The sequence below is a fragment of the Triticum urartu genome, chromosome 5A (assembly GCF_056163025.1).
Source record: "Triticum urartu cultivar PI428250 chromosome 5A, HENAU_Tu73, whole genome shotgun sequence".
Classification (NCBI taxonomy): Eukaryota; Viridiplantae; Streptophyta; class Magnoliopsida; order Poales; family Poaceae; genus Triticum; species Triticum urartu.
In genome coordinates, this window is record NC_141877.1 from 134,950,128 (window position 1) to 134,969,296 (window position 19,169).

The following is a 19,169-nucleotide window of genomic DNA, read 5'->3' on the forward strand; positions in this document are numbered from 1 at the left end:
AATGGCGAGGGACCGTATCAAGTCTAGAGCCTCGTTTAAGAGCGAGGATTGGACGGGGAAACGAGAGTCCACGAGGCTAGCCAGGGGAAAGGCCTCCTGGCCACGCTCGCTTGGCGCGGATTTCGAGAGTTTGGAGCTAGAGTCTGGGGGCGAGTCCGGCCTTTCGATGATGGGGGGAACCCAGTATGATTCCGAATTTGCCGAGGACACAATTGCCTCCGGATCTCCGGTAGTGAGCTTCGCAGTAGAGAGTCCGGCGGGCTCCAAACTCCCATCTTCGGACCCGACGATCTACCCCGGATCTAAGGCCGGAGCGGTAGTCGGGGCCACGAAACCTTCGAAGATCAAATCTCCTCGGATATCAGCGACATAATTTAGGTTCCCAAAACTGATTTGATCACTAGGGGCGTATATGTCGATATATTCGAGGTGGCCAATTGAGTTGGCACGTAGAACGAAGCCGCCGAACACAAAAATCTGGTTGGGGAGGAAAGCTTTCCCGGAAATGGCATCATTGTTGATGATTAAACGAGCCGTCGAACCTTCTGTCGACGGAACACTGGAACTCTCAATGAAAGCACCAATGTCGGTGTCAAAACCGGTCGATCTCGGGTAGGGGGTCCCGAACTGTGTGTCTGAGGATCGAGGGTAACAGGAGACAAGGGGGACACAATGTTTACCCAGGTTCGGGCCCCCTTAATGGAGGTAAAATCATATGTCCTGCTTGATTGTATTTGATGAGTATAGGAATTACAAGAGTTGATCTACCTCGAGATCGTAGTGGCTAAACCCTAGATGTCTAGCCTGTATGAATTCTGATAGCCTCTACGGACTAAACCCTTCGGTTTATATAAACACCGGAGGGGCCTACGGTTGTACAAAGTCGGTTTGTAGAGAAAGGAAATTATACATCCGGACGCTAGGCTTGCCATTCACGCAAAGGAGAGTCCCATCCGGACACGAGGGAAGGTCTTCTGCCTTGTATCTTCATGGCCCATCAGTCCGGCCCATATCAAATAGCCTGGACACCCGAGGACCCCTTAGTCCAGGACTCCGTCACTCATGAATAGGCCAGGAGTGTGACTTATATGCTCCATCTGAGGGGTCAGCCTTCGACAGCCTAGTAGTAAGGCATGTGGTGAAGCTTCTTTACGCCAAACTGACAATTCAAGGCTTAGTCCATTGTTCAGTTGTGAAGGAGTGTAGCTACTTGCTCTAGGTGAAGTTCAACCTTAACAGGTCTTCACTGAAACATTGGTATATCGAAACAGCAATTGAAACAAAGGACACAATGGGCCCTCGAGATCTGGTGGGGGTTTGTTGAAATATGGGGTGGGCTTTAGGCCCATCCAAAAATTTCAGAAAATCTCTAAGGGGCCATGTGGGTTTATTTGATACTAGGTGTAGCGGGAAATTTAATCCCAACCCGGAAGTTTGAGAGAAGTTGGACCTCCTTATAAGGGTTTCTCTTCTACATGCTCTTGGAGCTTGAAAATAGAAGAGGCCCTCGCGCACTCCTCCTTCGCTGCCCGCCTCGTCACGACGTGCCGCACCGCGGGTTGTGGGAATGAGCCGAGCCAAGCTCAGCTCACACATACGCACTTATTTTTGTCAGTCAGTAACGGAGAGTTTTCTGATAGTTGGGCCACGATCTGAGACGTCGGATCGCGGGTTGTCTCGGACTCGGACATGGGTCGAGCCCATGTCTCTCCACGCGCGCACGCCCACCGCCGTTCCTCTATAGCCACTAGCCAGATGAGTGGGAACGGTGAGCTGGTGGACTACTTACACGTCGGCGCTGGCGCTTGACTGGTGGGAGTCGCGGCTCGACGTCGTCTTCATCAACCCGCCTTCCTCGTGCGACATGATGCCACCAGACGGCATGGCAAAATTGTGACGGAAAACATCGAGTGCCCATCTTTGATCCTGCCCTCGCGGAGCTCTGCTCGCCGCCACTGGCCAGCTTGTAATCACACTGTGAGTTGATGCAATAAAGAAAATCACAGGGATGATATGTGCTTGTGACAATCGACAAACGTCTCGTGTGCATATGTGTGTTCTTGTTGCATACGTGCGTGAGGTGATTGTGTATCTGACCGGCAGGCGAGTTTACGAGCGAGGTTAGCTTTTCTACATCGATGTGTCGGGGCACATTCCAGCTTGAGGAACGAATCTAAGCCCGTCAGCTTCCTTTGTCGATAATCATTGAAGTGTCCAAAATGCCCTTAATCAGTAAATATACTACCCAAAACAGGTATAGTATTGATTCATCTGGGCCCTTCAAACCATAGAAATAAATGGCCCAAATTGACTTGATGTATGATCTCATGATCTTCTCTTTTCCCTGAGAACAGTAACTCAACCGTGTGCAAGTTTGATACGGTGGGTGTGGTTCCGTAAGAGAAATAAAGTAGCCACGATGACAGGTTTAAATAAAAAAGTAGCATATTTACAAACTACTGATGGCTAGTATTCTATCAGGCCCTTCCCAATGCTTCATCGTAGACAGGTGCTAAGCATGCCATATAAGCAAAAAAAGGCATGGTACAACATTTAAGTAGGAGAAATAGTACTCCTTTTGTTCGGGTTTATTGGCCCTCCTAGCACCACATGCAGGCCCGTTCTCTTTGGTTCCCGTTCCACTAATTAAGGGAAATCGATTCCCATTGGCTAAACCTCTGCTGCATGCGAGAAAAGGAAGCTGCATGCACGCTTTTGTCTAGTAACCAGTGTTGCGTAATAAATACCCTATTGATCCTGCGGCAAAGGCCCAATCCGATGCGTTGCATACAACAACTGTGGGTTCTCGTCGAGAGTCACGCGTGCTAAGCTGGCCGACGCTTGTTGGCAGTTCCACCCCTAGAAAATCTCGCAGGGTTACAACTAATCAACCTTGGTACCTGAGAGGGTGCTTGATACGTTTTAGTCCCATCACTAAAAGTAGTGGGACTAAAACTTGCTAGCTTCATGTTTGGATCCAAATACTAAAGAGACTAAAATTAAGTTATTGAGCATTCATTATCCTCTAAATTCTCCAATCCAGGACTTGCATGTGTTAAAGGAGAGGAATTAAATAAGGAAAGAGAGGGCTAATACATATTTTAGTAGGTTTCCTATGACTAAAAAAATTTAGCCTCAAGACTAGTCCTAGCCTCTCTTTGTCAGGGGTGCTTGGAACTTTAGCCTCTAAAAAAGACTATTTTTAGTCAGACTAAAAATAGTCTCTTGGATCCAAGCACCCTCTGAGTTTTGGTCGAGGGGCCCAATAAACCCGGACGGAGGGAGTACTTTGATGACCCTAGAAGAAGCAATGTCAAGCACGAGAACCTAGATAAAGCACTTAAATGAAACAATTTGACCGATGCATAAAAGACTTTAGGTGTCAACTCATTAAATAAAGTGAGCTTAGGCTAGTTGTAATGGTAGTATCATAGCTAGTATCATGCATGTCAACTAGCTATTTTGATGAGGTGTGATAGCCTTAATTGAGGAAAGAGATTGTGGAGTATCATATCATGATACAGTATCATAATAAATGTTATGCTACTTTGTGTCATGCATGACAATAAATAGAGTACTACATGATATTAATATATAATACTATGCATGAGGGAGGTAGTAGCATACACTATGATACTTTCCACTACAACCAGCCTTAACAAAAACAAGTTAAGCACCTATGCATTTAGAACTTGAGTTGCTAAGATATTTAATGCACTCAGCACATCATCTAAGGACCTTTGCATTGGAAGAGGTCTCAAACCAGTAGCATGCCGCTGGACAGGATCGCACAGCCATTGGATAAGGCACGTTCTGTTGGGATTTTCTAAAACGAGAACCAATTAATGTTGATTCGTGTGATTGCACCATTGAATGCTAGTGGTATTATCCAGGAAGGAAGTTAATGCTTCAAAGGTATCTCAAACACGTATCTTTGCTTCCATATATACTCTCTCCGTTTTTATTTATTCTACATATTAGAGTTGACTGAAGTCAAACTTCGTAAAGTTTGAACAAGTTTATAGAAAACAATATAGACATTTATCATAATAAATCTATACGATGTGAAAGTACATTTAATAATAAATCTAATGTTGTTGATTTGTTATTGTATATCTTAATATTTTTGTATATAAACTTGATCAAAGTTTGTAAAGATTGATTTTGACCAAAACTAATATATGAATTAAATAAAAACGGAGGGAGTACAAAGGGAATCATTGCTTCCTACAAATAATTGCTTCCTACAATCACGCTATTATGATATTACAATTCCATTTAATCTCCCACTTTTATGTTTTAATATCGTCCTACTTATTTTCCAGGAACCTCCGCCGAACAAAAATTTGTTTCCGCTGCTACTAAAATTTCCTTCCAATGCTAGTGCTTCTGTCTAACAAAAAAAACTAAATCCAACATAGTAACAAATTTATTATGTTTCTTAAGCAACAAAAAATTGTTACCATTGATTACAGATTTTGCTTCTAATGCAACTGGATTTGCATCAAAAGAAGAATTATTTTCCATCTGCAAGGCAATATTTGCTTCTGTCGGGAGAAACCTTATTTCTAGGTGGCGAAAACGTGTGTTACCCACAAACAATGGTTCCCTTTTATTTTGTAGTTATCTCAATCAAATGGAGGTGATGCTTCCAACACTCTAGTGCATGCTTTATAATCCATAGGAAAAAAAATCTCCAAGCACTGTCACGTGATGTGCTTTCATTATTTTTCATATATGATTTCATAATTATGCTTGCAATTGGTTTACTAGCAATTCCATAGCAGTTGCGACACCATCCACATCTTTCCTCGCTTCGCTACATCAATCATGTCCGACCTAGCCTCAACAAAGTCGGTTTCACCCGCAAGTCACTGGATGTCGGTGTCATTGAGCCGCAGGGGAGTCCAGTGATGAGCAACGAAGATGCCACCATGGAGGGGGCAACACTCTTAACCCGCAACAGGCGAGTGTGCATCTTTGCTACAATGCTTCCAAGACAATGACTAGCACAGTAGCCACTGAGATGCTCAATTTCATTCCACGGGTCATGCCCACCATCGACTACCGCTCCATGCTCACCATAGGAAACGCATTTCTTCCGCTCCCGCAGCAATTGCAGAAATTTATGAAGCACGAATTGTTTGATTTGACTACGAGTAGAACGCCTAATAACAATATGAAACATGGAAATGAAGCAAATAGAATACAGTGTGGAAGCACAAGCGTGTAACTGTTTAAGCAAATTGTTGAAGAAACACATCTATGGTGCTTATGAAGCAAATTAAACACGGTGTAGAAGCACAAGCGTGAAAGATATGAAGCAAATTGTTGAAGAAACACAAGTACGGTGCATATTATGAAACAAACTAAGTGTATAAGCATGAAATTTTGGAAGTATCATACTGTATCATGCAATCCAACATAATATGCATAGTGGAAGCATAAATTTTTAAAAGTGGGAATAACAAAATATTTCTAGGTAGTCATTAAAACTCAGATCATCAAGGGAGTTGATGCGCATATTGTCCATGATATATGTGAAATTAGGGAAGCAAGAATTGGTTGTTGAAAAAAACAGGATGACTACGTAGTACATACACGTACGAAGCATGTGAAACTCAAAATGAAAAAGCACGGCACGTATGTAGCATGTCATATGGACGAGCGATGCATCGTCCTGTTGCCGTTGTGAAGGGACGCCCTCCTCTGCAGCGCTAGTGAGGCTCCTTGGTGCGCCGACATTGATCGCGGGCGTTCCCCACTAGGCCTTACCAGCATCGCGGGATGCGAGGCCATGGCCGTGGCCTCCCTGTCCGGTGCTGCTGCCAACTGGTTCCGGATCAATCGAGATCCGGCTGACAGCTGACTGATCACCAGCTCTATACGCACATGGTCGCACCGCCGGCTCCATCCTCCGCATATACAAAACCTACGTACGCCCCTCGCAGCGCACGACGGTTAGAAAGGCCACTGTCAACACCCGCATCCGCGCCGTCTCACGCGTCGATCAAACCACTCGAGGCCTCATCGGCGGCCGTACACGCCATCGAAGCAGCAAGGAAGAGCAATGGCGGCGGCAGAGGTGAGCAACAAGGGGGTGATCCTGAAGCAGTTCGTGACGGGGTGCCCCACCGAGGACGACCTGGAGCTCGTCACCGGCGTCGTTCGGCTGGCCGTGCCGCCTGGGTCGGCGTCCGTGATGGTCAAGAACCTCTACGTCTCCTGCGACCCCTACATGCGCAACCGGATGAGCGAGCACAACGAGGCCAGCTACATCGAGCAGTTCGTGCCAGGGGAGGTACGTTGTTACCAGACGCGCCCATTAATCCCGACTTGTTATTTACTGTTTAGGTTATCTCCTGATTTCTGCAGGAAATGAACTGTTTTATGTGTCTCTCGGCTATTACAACTAGTAGTAGTAATGAAACTGGCCCGCACGGCCGAATGTTTCTTTTCCGTTTTGAGCAGAATTCTCTTTCTGTCGCCGCCCTCTTTTAGCAACTTCCCTTTTACGGTGAATTTTAAAAACAAGGTTTGGAATCACACGGCACTTCATTTGGTCGAATCTGGCAAGCTGGCCTGTGAGCTTGAGTGTTCAGATCAAGTTTTTTAATATATCTATGAGATCGTGGCATATTTTTAAATATCTATGAGATCGTAGCACATTTTTAATCTATGAGATGGTAGTACGGTAGATTCCCCTACTTATATATATATCTCAATATATTACTTCCTCCGTACGAAAATATAAGATTTTTGCAGTTCGGACGGCAAAAACATCTTATATTTTAATACGGGGAGTACTGTGTTAAAAAGTTGCACAGGAAAACATAATGAGAACAGAAAAAAAAAAACTAATACAAGGCCTCAAGCCCTCTACAACAAGTCAGATGAAAGTATCAACAAAAGGTTGCAGCCTCGTATGTTTTCCTTTTAGCTCTGAAACGAGCAATTTCATTCTTTCTTAAATCTCCTCTCGTGTCCGTATAGATTTGGCTGTAGACCTTGGAAAACGAAACCATTTCTAGTGTTTTGGATGGCTCATGTCACCGAAATGGTGATCTTAATCTATTACTTACAAATAGTCATTAGCGCTTCTGCCCGTCCGTCATCAATAATTTTGCACAGAAGTCCCTATATTTTTTGGTATTCAAACCGCACTCCATAAATATACATATTGTAGGTATACCTTCACCAGCGATCACTCGCGTTTGTCCCCAGCTCGTGCGCCGTCTAGGCCACGTTGGGCCGATGCGAATAGAAAACATAATTTCTTGGTGTGTGTAGGGTCGTTGAGGAAAAAATATAGTTGCTCAATGTGGGGGTCGAACTCGACACCTCCCTTTCGATGAAGGAGGGTCTAACCAAGCGCACTGACAATGCTTTTTTTTAGATAGCTTGTTTGCTAACTATTTAAAAGTCCCACCTCGCCTTTTTACAAAAAAAAAATCCATTAACTTATATACCTTCAGGAGTTGTCTAAGGCACCAACAGGCGGCTTTAATAGAAGGTGATGTGCGGATTTCGGAATAAAGGAATTAACTCCCTCAATAAAAGAGGAAAATAAGTGATAGTGAAACAGCTCTAATCGGATGGAATTGTTGGTTGACTTGTGGGAAGGTGGAGTGGTGCATGGCTGGCTGCTTGTGGGTCAGACTTGCACAGAAATAAGGAACGATAGGATATTGAGTCTCTGTTGGAAAAACAAGGACGGAAATAAGAGAGGGGATTTCAACCGACGTGTATAGAGAAATAACGAAGATAAAAATTAATCATTGTGACAGGAATACAAGGAAGCTAGAAGGCGTGGAGCGCTCCTCTGTCCACGGCTTCTATATAAACCTCGACGTGATAGCCAAAAATAAGGAAAGAAATTTTACTCCTTGCGGCAGAAAAATAAGGAGGAAAAGCAAAAGCTTCTAATTAAAAGGGATTTCTAAAAAAATAGGAAGGAAAGAAATTTAGGAAGATGGGGATTTGATGTTCAGAAAGTTCAGGTTATGTCTTGCTTAGACTTCAAGTCGTATCTTCCCTATGGCACCATGGTTAGCAAAGATCTAACACATGATCCCAACCTTCTCTCCTCTCATCCATGGCACCATGGTTGGCCAATCTTCGCTCCTTGGAGTTGTACCCCCGATTGTGTCACGTTCATCGGTCTTACGACCGTTACCAATAATATCCTAGTGTGTGAAAATTCGTATCACACTTACCAATCTTTGAGGAAATTGCCAAGCTCCTGGATGAAAATATTTTTGGGCATAAAGAACTTGTGCATGAACTGCAGTGCACCATCCTCAAGAAATTTGCGGCAAACATTGAAGAACTCAAGGAGGAAGCATCAACCGACCAGGTTGCCATTGCACATCTAGAGAAGGGCATCCCCATTAAGACCTTCACCAAGGAGGAGCACACGTAGGACACGCGCAACCTCCATTGAAGTCCTTCCTCTTATCTAGAGGAACACACCTAGGTGAGAGAGAAAACCTGCACCTACGAGAAGTGGCAGGAGTACAACCTACAACCACGACAGTGAAAACTCCTGTAGTAATGGGGTGCCCTCAAGAGTTAGCCATGCGACAAATCGCAAGAGTAGCTATGCTTGCAACTGTGGTGGTGATGAAGTCCTCTTCGGCTGGTGTGGTGGACTCACGAGCAACAACACCATTTGTGCTCTTCCTAGTAGCAACGGCTCCTCTTCCTGGGTCATTGCTAATCCCTCTATTTCATGCATTGCTCCTCCATAGGCTACCAATTGCATTAGAGTTTCTTGTGACGGGAACAAAAGATGAGCTTGCCCTTGAAACCCTCCATCACAAACCCTAAGGCTCGTGAGCCCTGCCAACCTTCATTTTTCCTCGGAGTTGTACCCCAAGTGTGTCACATTCATCGATCTTGTGGTCGGTACTAATCCTAGCACGTGACAACCATCAAGCAGGATGTTATGTAAATGATTCACAAGTTTAATCCATGAACTCTTAGGGATGAGCTATCTTAATTTAGTGGTATGATGCTTCTGGTAAAGTCTGAAACTGGTTCGATGTCAAGCGATTTGTCAACGATGAGCCTGGTACACTTGTTCAGGGAAGCTTGTTGCTGAAGCTCTAGCGCCCAAGCATAACCATTAATGCTAATCTCTAATGGAGCTAGTGGGGGCAAGGATGAGCCACAACCCCCTCCAAGATTGATAAAATTGTGTACAACCCTTCAAAAATTTCATTCCACCCAACTATTTGTGTCCCCGCCCCCAAATGCTTGGCAATTTGTGCCCCCCTCCCCCCTCCATTGATTTATAGCTCTATCCCCGATGCCAACGCTAGTCTAGCAGAGCCAAGGCGCGCATTCGTCAAACCATTCATGTAATTTTCATTGTGCAAAGATTGAACAAAATTTTACATGAGAAGCATATCCCAAGCAAAATGCTGAAGCTGGATATTTCTAAAGCCTTTGACTCGCTATCCTGGGAGCTCCTAATGCAGTTAATCGTCTTCAGAGGTTTTGGCCAGAGGTGGAGTTGGATTGCATCTCTGCTTCCGTATGTCGGCATGTGCATTTCAGTGAACAAATTCCTTTTTGGCTACATCTTCCAAAAGAAAAGTCCTTGACAGAGTAACCCCTGTCCCCATTATTATTTATGCTTGTCATGGACTATATAGCTGCCTGTTCAACTTGGCGCACGTTGAAGGTGTTCTTTCACCCCTCAACCCTCAACTGTTTAGACACATTTTTCCCCGAAAAGGAACTGTTTAGACACATGACTTCTTTATATGCTGACAGTGCAGCGGTATCATTCAACAAAAGATAGATGATATTGTCGCTACCAACACCATACTCACTTTCTTTGGCAATGTCGATAGCCTTGTTACCAATGTCACCAAGAGTAGCCTCTACCTATCTTATGTGACAATATCGACAATGAGACCGTTGGGCAGCCATTGTCATGGCTGATTGGCACCATCCCCTTCACCTATTTAGGTATGCCTCTATCCTTTACCAAGCTAAGAGCATTGATTTCCAACCGCTTTTTGGACAAGCTAACAAAGAATATCGTTGAATGGACTGCCCAATTCATATTATGTGATACGAGAGCCACGCTGGTCAAGCATGTACTCTCAGCCGTCCCCACATTACAGGTGCTAGTTCTATACCACCCCAAGTAGATGGCTAACGCTACGACTTTCACTAAACCTGATCGAACAAACATAACATTGCCAATTGTCTCGTTAGTTGTAGGTAAGTTTTCTCGCCCAAGCCACTCAGAGTCCTCGGCACCCCTGCTTTTGAGATTCACAATAGAGTGCTTTCCGTCCGCTGGTTACTATTCGATTGGGAGAACTGTAACAAACCGCCATTCGCCTACATCCGTCAACCGATCCTCTCACCAAGAGCATGTTCCGACCTTCCACCTGCATCAATAATGGCTTCCTTTTGGTACGATCATTGGCATAATGGTTGTGTGTCGACGGATGGTTTTTGGTGTCTCTTTTTACATAGCTATTATCGACAATGCTCGTTTCTCAAGCTCTAACCAACAGAAAGCAGGTTACCGCAATCAAGCCTTTCCTTGATGTTGATGTCCCCTCCAACTATATGCGACTCTAAAAATATCTGAACAGTGTGCACCTAAACGATTCTAAAGATCGAATCACCTAGAAATAGACTGAAGGCAGCTTTTATTCGACGAAATTTGTCTATTTGATCCAATTTGAGGGTCCATATGCTCTGAGCTTAATGGCCTCGTCTTTCTTCAAAAAGGAGGATAAACCCTAGCCTATGAATCGACTGATGCACACTTCTCTGCCCACGTGCCACCGAAGCTGAAGCACATGCTTGGATTCTGATCGAGAGCAAATGACTGACCGCCGACAGGCTAGCACAGAGGGGATGGCCACACAACCCAGTGTGCTCCATCCGCCACTGTCATCTTGAGATTACGGTTCACCTGTTAACCACTAGGATAATACTTCTAGGCACTTGATCATTGGCCGCAACATGTATTGCACTGCTTGAGGCTACCTTGCCGAAAGTAGCCATTGTATCTATGTGTCTCTACATGCTCTTCAACAAGTAAAAGCTTCACAAGCACTTGAATACTAGTTGCATCCTGCTTTAGTGGTTCTTCTAAACTAAAAGGAATGCAAGGATCTTCAATAACGTTGTCAAACCACTAGCTACGACGTTCAAGCTAGCTTACGATGAGGTGCTCACCTGGAGGGGGAGCTGTGACATGCCTCATTCATCACATTTTGCTACTCCAACTGAGCCTCCCAAACAAATCGCCTAGACCTGTACTTGCTTGGATAGACTAGCAACCACCATAAACTAGGGTTGTTCTTTCTTCTCCGCTAGCTATGCCCAGCTAAACCCTTGTACATTCCAACTCTCTTAATAATTCACCCTAGTCTAGGTTTGTTTCTTACTTCTCCATGGGCTATGCCCAGCTAAACCCCTACACATTCCAACTCTCTTAATTTAATGAAACATTGTATGTCATATTTCGTCAAAAAAATACTTTAAGGAGTTTCTTTTTACCGAAGATATTCAGAACACGGTTTATTGTGAATTGGAAGGAGTATCTATCTACTATTTTTATATTTTCATAAAAATACATGTGTTAATCACAGAAGAAATATTCTTGACCATCTATTTTTTAGTCAGGTCGAGTTATAATAGAGATATGATCTCAAACTTTTGTGGCCTTTAGTTGTGTATGCGCAAGTTGTGCAAATGTTCCTTTTATCTAATATATAGACAAATGCAAATGATAGTAATCAATTAAATTTTATTGTTCATCCTACTCACAGTTGACACTCAACACCATGTTATTTACGACTGTAACTTGTAGTTTACTCTATTGTCATGTCAAGTATGAACTACAGTGCTTTTCTTTTACTCGAAAACAAAGCCATGAAGACTATTGCGTTCTGTTCACTACTACAGTCGAATTCTCTGAAATTCCAATGCCTCACTGAGTACGATTATTCCAGGTTTTGGCTACTTTTTCAGTAGGCAGGGTGGTAGCATCTGGGCACCCGAATTTCAAGTCGGGTGATCTTGTTTGGGGCATGAGCGGATGTGAAGAATACACTTTGATCACTGATCCAGAGTCTCTTTTCAAGATCAACCATCCCGAACTACCTCTGTCGTACTACACAGGTGTTCTTGGTGAGTACATTTTTATTTTGTCAGAAACAAAGTGCCATATTTAACTTATATTTCCGTTTTTCATCAAATGAAGCACGTACTTGCATTTTTCGTTGACTACATCTGGTTGACAAACCAGAATTTTGGCACAAGCTAGCATGTCCAATAAATTAATTAACATGCCACACCCAAAACACTGAATGAAACAATAGCGAGAGCTTACATGTTCTACATACCGTTGACATGTTGTTCAAAAAGTGACCTGAATTAATTGAAACAAAGATTGCATCCATTAAGAACTGAAACATATGATGAAAAGGGACAGACTTTTGTAAAGCAAACATATCATGCAAGAAGGATCGAACCACGGACGTGAAAGAATATGCGCACCTGATCATGGCAGCTTTGTTGTGGAAATCTTCCACCGAGTTCCATCGACTCACGAATTCAATCTCCTTAACCTGAGACCAGTTAGGCCCAGACTCAAGACTGATTTTGGTGAGCTTCACCGGCAACTGCCAGGCATGGACCAGGCGAGAGGAGCAGGTTTTGTGCGGCGACCACGAAATGTTCAACTCTTTGCAGTCCACACAACCTTGCTCTTCGTCAGGTCGATGGCGAGGATGTGCCCGTCCAAGAAGTAGACCTCATTGGCGTTCATGCATGGGGTGGACCAGCACCACAACGAGGATGACCCTCTCACGCAGCCTTGCATCCTTATAGGTCTGGTCGTCCCAAACCTTGTCCAAGGGGAGCTTGAGCCTGCTTGTCCATGTCACGTCAGATGGGTCGTTGGAGGACAGCGTCCACATGCTGACCTCCGGCTTGTCATAGGAGCCATGGATCTGAACCAGGCCCGGCCCTGAGGGAGGGCGAACGGGGCGGCCGCCCCGGGCCCCGCTGCCAGAGGGGCCCCAAAATGCGGAAGTTCATGTATTGTCTTTGATTTCCTTTTTTCTATGATTTCCTTTCATAATCTGTGATTTCTTTCTTTAATCTACGATCCTATTAAATAGGGGCACTGTTTACTCATAATTTCCTTCCTTACCAGCGAAGCTGTGATTAGGAAACACGTAGCAGTTATTGTATGCGACTATTTAGGGGTAGTTATGAATAAAAATCTCCTAATTTCCTTCCTTCCACGAGACTACTGGCCTACAACCATGCGAACAGAGGCCAAAAGCGAGGGAACGGATCGGCCCTTGGCGATTGATATTCATCTTCTTTCTGAACTTGCGATAGATATTCATCTCCTGTGTGTGCATGGCGCCACCGCCTAGAGTTATAGCAGGCCTGAGTCGGAGGAGTACATGACTGCCGGAGATAACCACGCCGTCGTCTCCCGTGCAATCATGCTAACTCTCCGGAGACAAGTTACAAAGACCCGCAAAAAAATGTATAGAAGTTACAAAGACAGAAGGTATGTCTCTGAAATCTATTTATACATGTAGACTATCCCCTATAAGATTTTAGCATGATGATTAATCAAAATATATAAATCATTATCATCATTGACTCTTCACTGTGGCAACTGGCCGCTGATAATTGTTTTATTAGATAGTTCTTATACATAGGTATGATTAGGGTTATTAATTTTTTAGTTCGGCAACATGCTTATAATTGAAATGGAGGAATAAGACAAGAGGCTTTACATATCAAAGCAGTGATCATGGGCATTTAAATCATCTGCTAGTCTTGCCGATGGACCCACTTGTAGATTGTGATAAAAAAAATTAGGTTAGTCTCAATTGGATATATTAGTAAAGAAAACAACTTATACGAGAAAAAACTATATTTTGTTTGGCTGAAAATTCAACATATTTTTTCTATGTTTATGTTAAGGCTTTGGGATTAGCACCTAGTTTCGCCCCGGGCCCCCGAAATCTCAGGACCGGCCTGAACGTACCGCAGCCGGCCGCCGCTCACCTTCAAGCAGCGGTGCACGTTACCGTCGACGGGGCCCAGGCGAATGGCAGCTCACCGGGGACATGCGGGAAACATGGGGCTGTTTGGTTCTAGCCTTGCATTGCCACATTGTGCCACACATTTTTGCCAAGCTTACCTAAAATTAATTTAACAAAATGAGAGCCACAAGTTGGCAAGTCTAAGGGAATCTTGTCATATTTTTTATGTGTATGTCATGTGGGGCCTAGTGTGACTTGCATAAGTTGTAGTTTGAACCAAACACTTATCTAAGTTGGTCAAATTTGCCTAACCTTAGGTGTGGCAACCTTTGACAAACTTAGTCACAAACCAAACAGCCCCACGATTTGATAAAACTTGGCTTGTCGGCAAAGGGGTCACGGTGAGGATATAGTAAGCGAGATCAAACCACCAGAGGAGCCCTTCGTGGGAGAGGACATCGTCGCCACGCCAATCTCTCGCGTCCACGATGTTGGAGCACTCGCACCTCTTCTCATCCCAGTCGTACATATCCTCCGTGCAGAGGAGCGTGATGCGGCCACGATCTTCGATGCACCACGGGTTGAGCTTTGCGATGATGAGATGGTTGTCGCCGCGATGGCGAATGAGTCCGACGGAGTGGGGGCACGTGATGCCACCGTTGTGAGGGAGGATGCCCAGTGTTCTGCGGATCCACGGGTCGCAGAGGTAGTAGGAGATCCCGGTCGTGGTGCAACCGCAGAGGAGAATGACGCCGCAGCTATCGACCGCTGCGACGGAGGGGTAGTGCAGCATGCTGCCGGCGGACATGTCGACGTTACTCGTGGCGGTTACGTGGGAGGGGAGCAGAGCTTTCTCGAAGGTGAAGGACATGTTGGTGGATTTCTCGAAGATGCTATGATTGTTTCCCTCCTTGGCCACCACCCTCGGGATGCCGTACAGGATGAACCACTCCGCCGCCACTGGGGTGGGGCCATTGCCAGATCGGAGGAGATTCGAGCTGTTAGGGTTCCGTGTATCGTGTAAGGGGATAAGGAATGTCACGCACTAGAGAATATGGACAAAGAATTCGATACTATGGAGATCTCATACTACGGTGATCTTCGCGCACCAGAGAATATGGACGGAGCGGAACGTGAGGATTTTCAGCGATACGCATCTCACCCCACGGTGCAAGAAGTTTTGAAGAAATAAAAGGCTAGAGTAGATAGCTGTGATCTTCCCAGGACCTTTTTTCCTTCGGTTTTGCTAGACGTCAGTCGCACGAAATTTGAATTTGGGTCAATTGATTCGGTGGAGAGGAGGCAGCAACCGCGGAGGAGTACCGAGGCCGTCGGCGGAGGCAGCAGTAGCCGCGGCGGAGTAGCTCCTCGTCTATCTTAGGGGTGCAGTGGATGCAGGGGAAGCATCATCATCCTTGTCTATCTTAGGGGTAACGGGGGGTGTGGGTTCGCCAGCGTCGGAATTGAAGGTCTGCCAGGGTTAGAGGTAATGCCTTGGGCGGCGGCAAGGCTCGGCGATGTGGGAGGTTGAGGGGAGTGTGGGGCAGCGAGGCAGCCGTGGGAGCGCAACCGGCCAGCGACGAAAGCAGGCGGAAAGGCCGACGGTGGCTTGACGGTTTGAAGAAAGAAGACGATGGCTAGAGGTTGAAGACGCTCATTTGGACGTCCATTCTTCATCAGATGGCTAAACTAGTCAAGTGACCCAAATTGCATTCTCCAACGCAGGTGCTAAGGTCGGGCGCTAGGGTTAGAATCCTGGTAGTTTTTCTCAGATCCCGTCCGATTCCAGGAAATAGGCTAGCATCGATGCCGCATCAGTCGTCGGGCGCTAGCCCAATTGCTCGCTCTTTTTTTCATGTCAATAGCGCCCGTACTTGGCATCTAGCGCTGGAAACAGGGCGCTAGGCCAGACGCCAGGAAGAAAAACATTTTTTATTATGGCCTAAGCGTCTAATTAGACGCCTTACAGTGTAGATGCCCTTAGCATCTCGTTTCTAGCCGGTCTCTTTTTCCTTCATGTACTTCTTGCACGGCACAACTTTTGTACCGCATGCACGCTTGTACCAATAAACTCTCTTTTCTTTCTTATTAATAAAGATCGGCCAAGGCCTTTCGATTCACAATCCAGAATTGCAAGAGTTCATTTGTCCTAACTGCCACATATGGCACCCTAGTTTGTCACCATTTATTTGTTTCTTTTTTTCTTTGTGGTGATGTCTAATTGGTGTGCTTGACTACTTGTTTTACATAAAACAACTTATACATAGAAACTACGAATGAACTTTCCCAAGTTTTGGAAGCACGTATAAGTTATGCTAGTTAGTTAATGAGGACAGATATCAGAATAAAGAAATAGGATGGAAAGGGAATATACTAGTCAGATCTCTAAGATAATGTCCAGAGATTCATAGATGCACCTTCCTTCAAGGAACCATACCATGGAATTTCACAGCCACAAATCAAAATGGATGGCTAAATTATATGTAGAAAAAGAATAAGACATCAAGCTCATCAGTGCTACGATTTAGGCTCTTCTCCCCTCAAAAAAAGGAATTGGTATGATCTAAGCTTGGTGTTTTCGTATATTCATGCAATTTACTTCCGCTAGCGAAGTTTTAAAACTCATAAAATACACTATTTATTTATTTACTAAATTTCCAAGAAATTCGCTAATGCAGGCATGGCTGGACTTACTGCGTATGCTGGATTTTTCGACGTATCAAAACCAAAGCAAGGCGACTATGTTTTCATCTCATCAGCATTGGGCGCCGTCGGGCAGCTTGTTGGACAGCTTGCCAAGATCACTGGCTGCTATGTGGTTGGCAGTGCTGGTTCCGATGAGAAGGTTTTCCTTTTTTCTGCATACTCATTTTTTCCACGTGCTCTGTATCATTGAAATTGTCTAATAGTTCACTCCCGCAATTGAATGATGAATTGGTTGAATAACTTCAAGAGTTTTTCACTAACCTAAAATATACCCCTCTCTAAAGAAATATAAGATCATTTAGATTACTATATTAGTGATCTAAGCGATCTTATATTTCTTTACGGAGGGAGAGCTCCGTAATGGTATGAAAATAATGTGATGGCTTTTATAATGGTTGCATGCTTTACCATTGGGATCATAATACTACTTATTTCTACTAAGTGAATTATATTTGACCATTCCATTGTGAAGAAAGTCAGCCTGTATGCACATTTTCAATGATAACCATTTTATAGTAACCCCTGGCCAATTGGCAAGGTGTTATATTTACCTTTCTTGTCCTCTTGCCAAAGAACCCTAGCCCTAAAGAAGTAAATCATTGTAATCACTCCATCATGGACTCAGATGATGGAGAGTATGTAAATCATTGTAATCCTACCTCCTAAAGTCAGAAATCTAGCCTGCAAGTAACCAAGTTATTCTCAATTTCTCTTCTATGCTTTTAATAATATGTACAGGAATGCCAAAGTATAATGGAGGAGTCCCACCGTTCAACTTTGAAAGGTGAAAGTATGAGAAAATTCTTTGTCTTTATGGTAACTGCAGGTCAACCTCCTAAAAACCAAGTTTGGCTTTGACGATGCTTTCAACTACAAGAAGGAAGAGGACCTCAACGCCGCACTAAAGAGGTTCTAAAAGCCATTTTCCTTATGAAATTCTAAGTTCCAATCACAAATGGCTACTAACCTTTTCCACAAAAAAGAAACAAAAGCTAAACATGGTTCCCTCCCCCGTGATATTTCCTCTCAGATGCTTCCCGCAGGGCATTGACATCTACTTCGAGAACGTGGGCGGTGCGATGCTAGCCGCGGTGCTGCCCAACATGAGGATGAATGGCCGGATCACCGTGTGTGGGATGATCTCGCAATACAACCTGGAGCAGCCGAATGGTGCCCCTAACCTCTTTTGCTTGGTTGCCAAGCGCATCCGCATGGAGGGATTCATGGTCCTGGACTACTTCGGGACCTACAACAAGTTCGAGGAGGAGATAGCGGGTTACCTCAAGGAAGGGAAGATCAGTGTTGTTGAGGATGTTGCTGAGGGGATCGAGAATGTGTCAACGGCGCTCATCGGGCTCTTCTCCGGGCACAACATTGGGAAGCAGCTTGTCACCATCGCACATGAGTGACATGACAGGCTAACAGAAAGGGCATGGGGATGCAATATATTCATATTGGACGTGTGGAAGTGTTCGTGTTTACGATTGACCTATGTATATCGATGGGATGTCAAAAATATTGGTATTTTATCTCTATTTTTACCTCTTTTATATATACATACAATACAAATATTATTGTTAAATTGTAGCATTTTGAATATGGATTTTGTTGAATACTTTGGACCATTTGTGTGAGTCAACTATGGCCCATGTGCCACATTTGAGGAATAGTGGGGGGTCGAGGGTTCCAGAAACTTAGCTAGAGCTCCAGGTAAAAATGGGAGGGCCTCAAATCATTGTACACTAGGTATAAGTTATGAAAAAAATGTACATAAGGTATAAACCTTTTATGCTATGTTTTTTGTGTTCTTAGAGGTAGCCATCATATGCCAGAGATAGCACCATATGGAATAAAGGTTTCATGACTACATTTCAATCGGAGCCAACACTAGGAGCCAACCTAATGATGTTTCTAACTTGACAACTACTTATGTCCTGATTTATTGGTCCCTTGGTGCTAGAGGAGAGGGTTCCGATCTTTCCATGAGATGATAACTTTCTGTAAGTGCATCTAGTGCCACCCCTAGTTGGTTTTGGAGTATTGACGACAAACCTGGTTGAGGGACTAATGTGTTTGTGAGAATTGCAGGATAACACAGGTAATAGTCCCTCATTGATTCAGTTTTCCTACCGGAGATGGCCGCTAAAAATGTATGAAGACATCTAAGACAAAGATGGTATGTGAAGATATTCACATTGAAGACTATGACAAGAGAAGACATTGAGTGAAGACTATGGAACGCGAAGAATTAGTTGTTTCGTTGTTTCCTTTTCTTCTTTGTTGAGTCATAGGAACCACCGTACTGTTAAGTGGGGTCCAAGTGAACCAGTCAGAATGACTGAAGTGATGTTTAACCAAAATCCTATGTCTTCGAGCGAAGACAATGAGAGCAAATCTTATCCAGAGCTGGAT

The 19,169-nt window shown here is 44.3% G+C and overlaps 1 protein-coding gene and 1 pseudogene across 1 annotated transcript; one reads left to right on the forward strand and one right to left on the reverse strand.

Moving 5' to 3' along the window:
- The first annotated feature begins 5,897 nt into the window (after nucleotides 1-5,897).
- On the forward strand, nucleotides 5,898-18,382 carry LOC125508165 (2-alkenal reductase (NADP(+)-dependent)). Its single transcript, XM_048672770.2, has 5 exons — nucleotides 5,898-6,301; nucleotides 11,991-12,168; nucleotides 16,730-16,896; nucleotides 17,584-17,666; nucleotides 17,788-18,382. Exons 1-5 carry the CDS (start codon nucleotides 6,071-6,073, stop codon nucleotides 18,164-18,166), a joined length of 1,038 nt encoding a protein of 345 aa, XP_048528727.1. The 5' UTR covers nucleotides 5,898-6,070; the 3' UTR covers nucleotides 18,167-18,382.
- LOC147970594 (uncharacterized) lies at nucleotides 12,180-15,208 on the reverse strand (annotated as a pseudogene).
- Nucleotides 18,383-19,169: the final 787 nt, after the last annotated feature.

Coding starts and splice junctions, on each gene's coding strand:
- LOC125508165 (XM_048672770.2), top strand. CDS start 6,071: ATGGCGGCGGCAGAGGTGAGCAACAAGGGGGTGATCCTGAAGCAGTTC. Junction 12,169..16,729: donor GTACTACACAGGTGTTCTTG/GTGAGTACATTT, acceptor TCGCTAATGCAG/GCATGGCTGGACTTACTGCG. Junction 17,667..17,787: donor CTCAACGCCGCACTAAAGAG/GTTCTAAAAGCC, acceptor ATTTCCTCTCAG/ATGCTTCCCGCAGGGCATTG.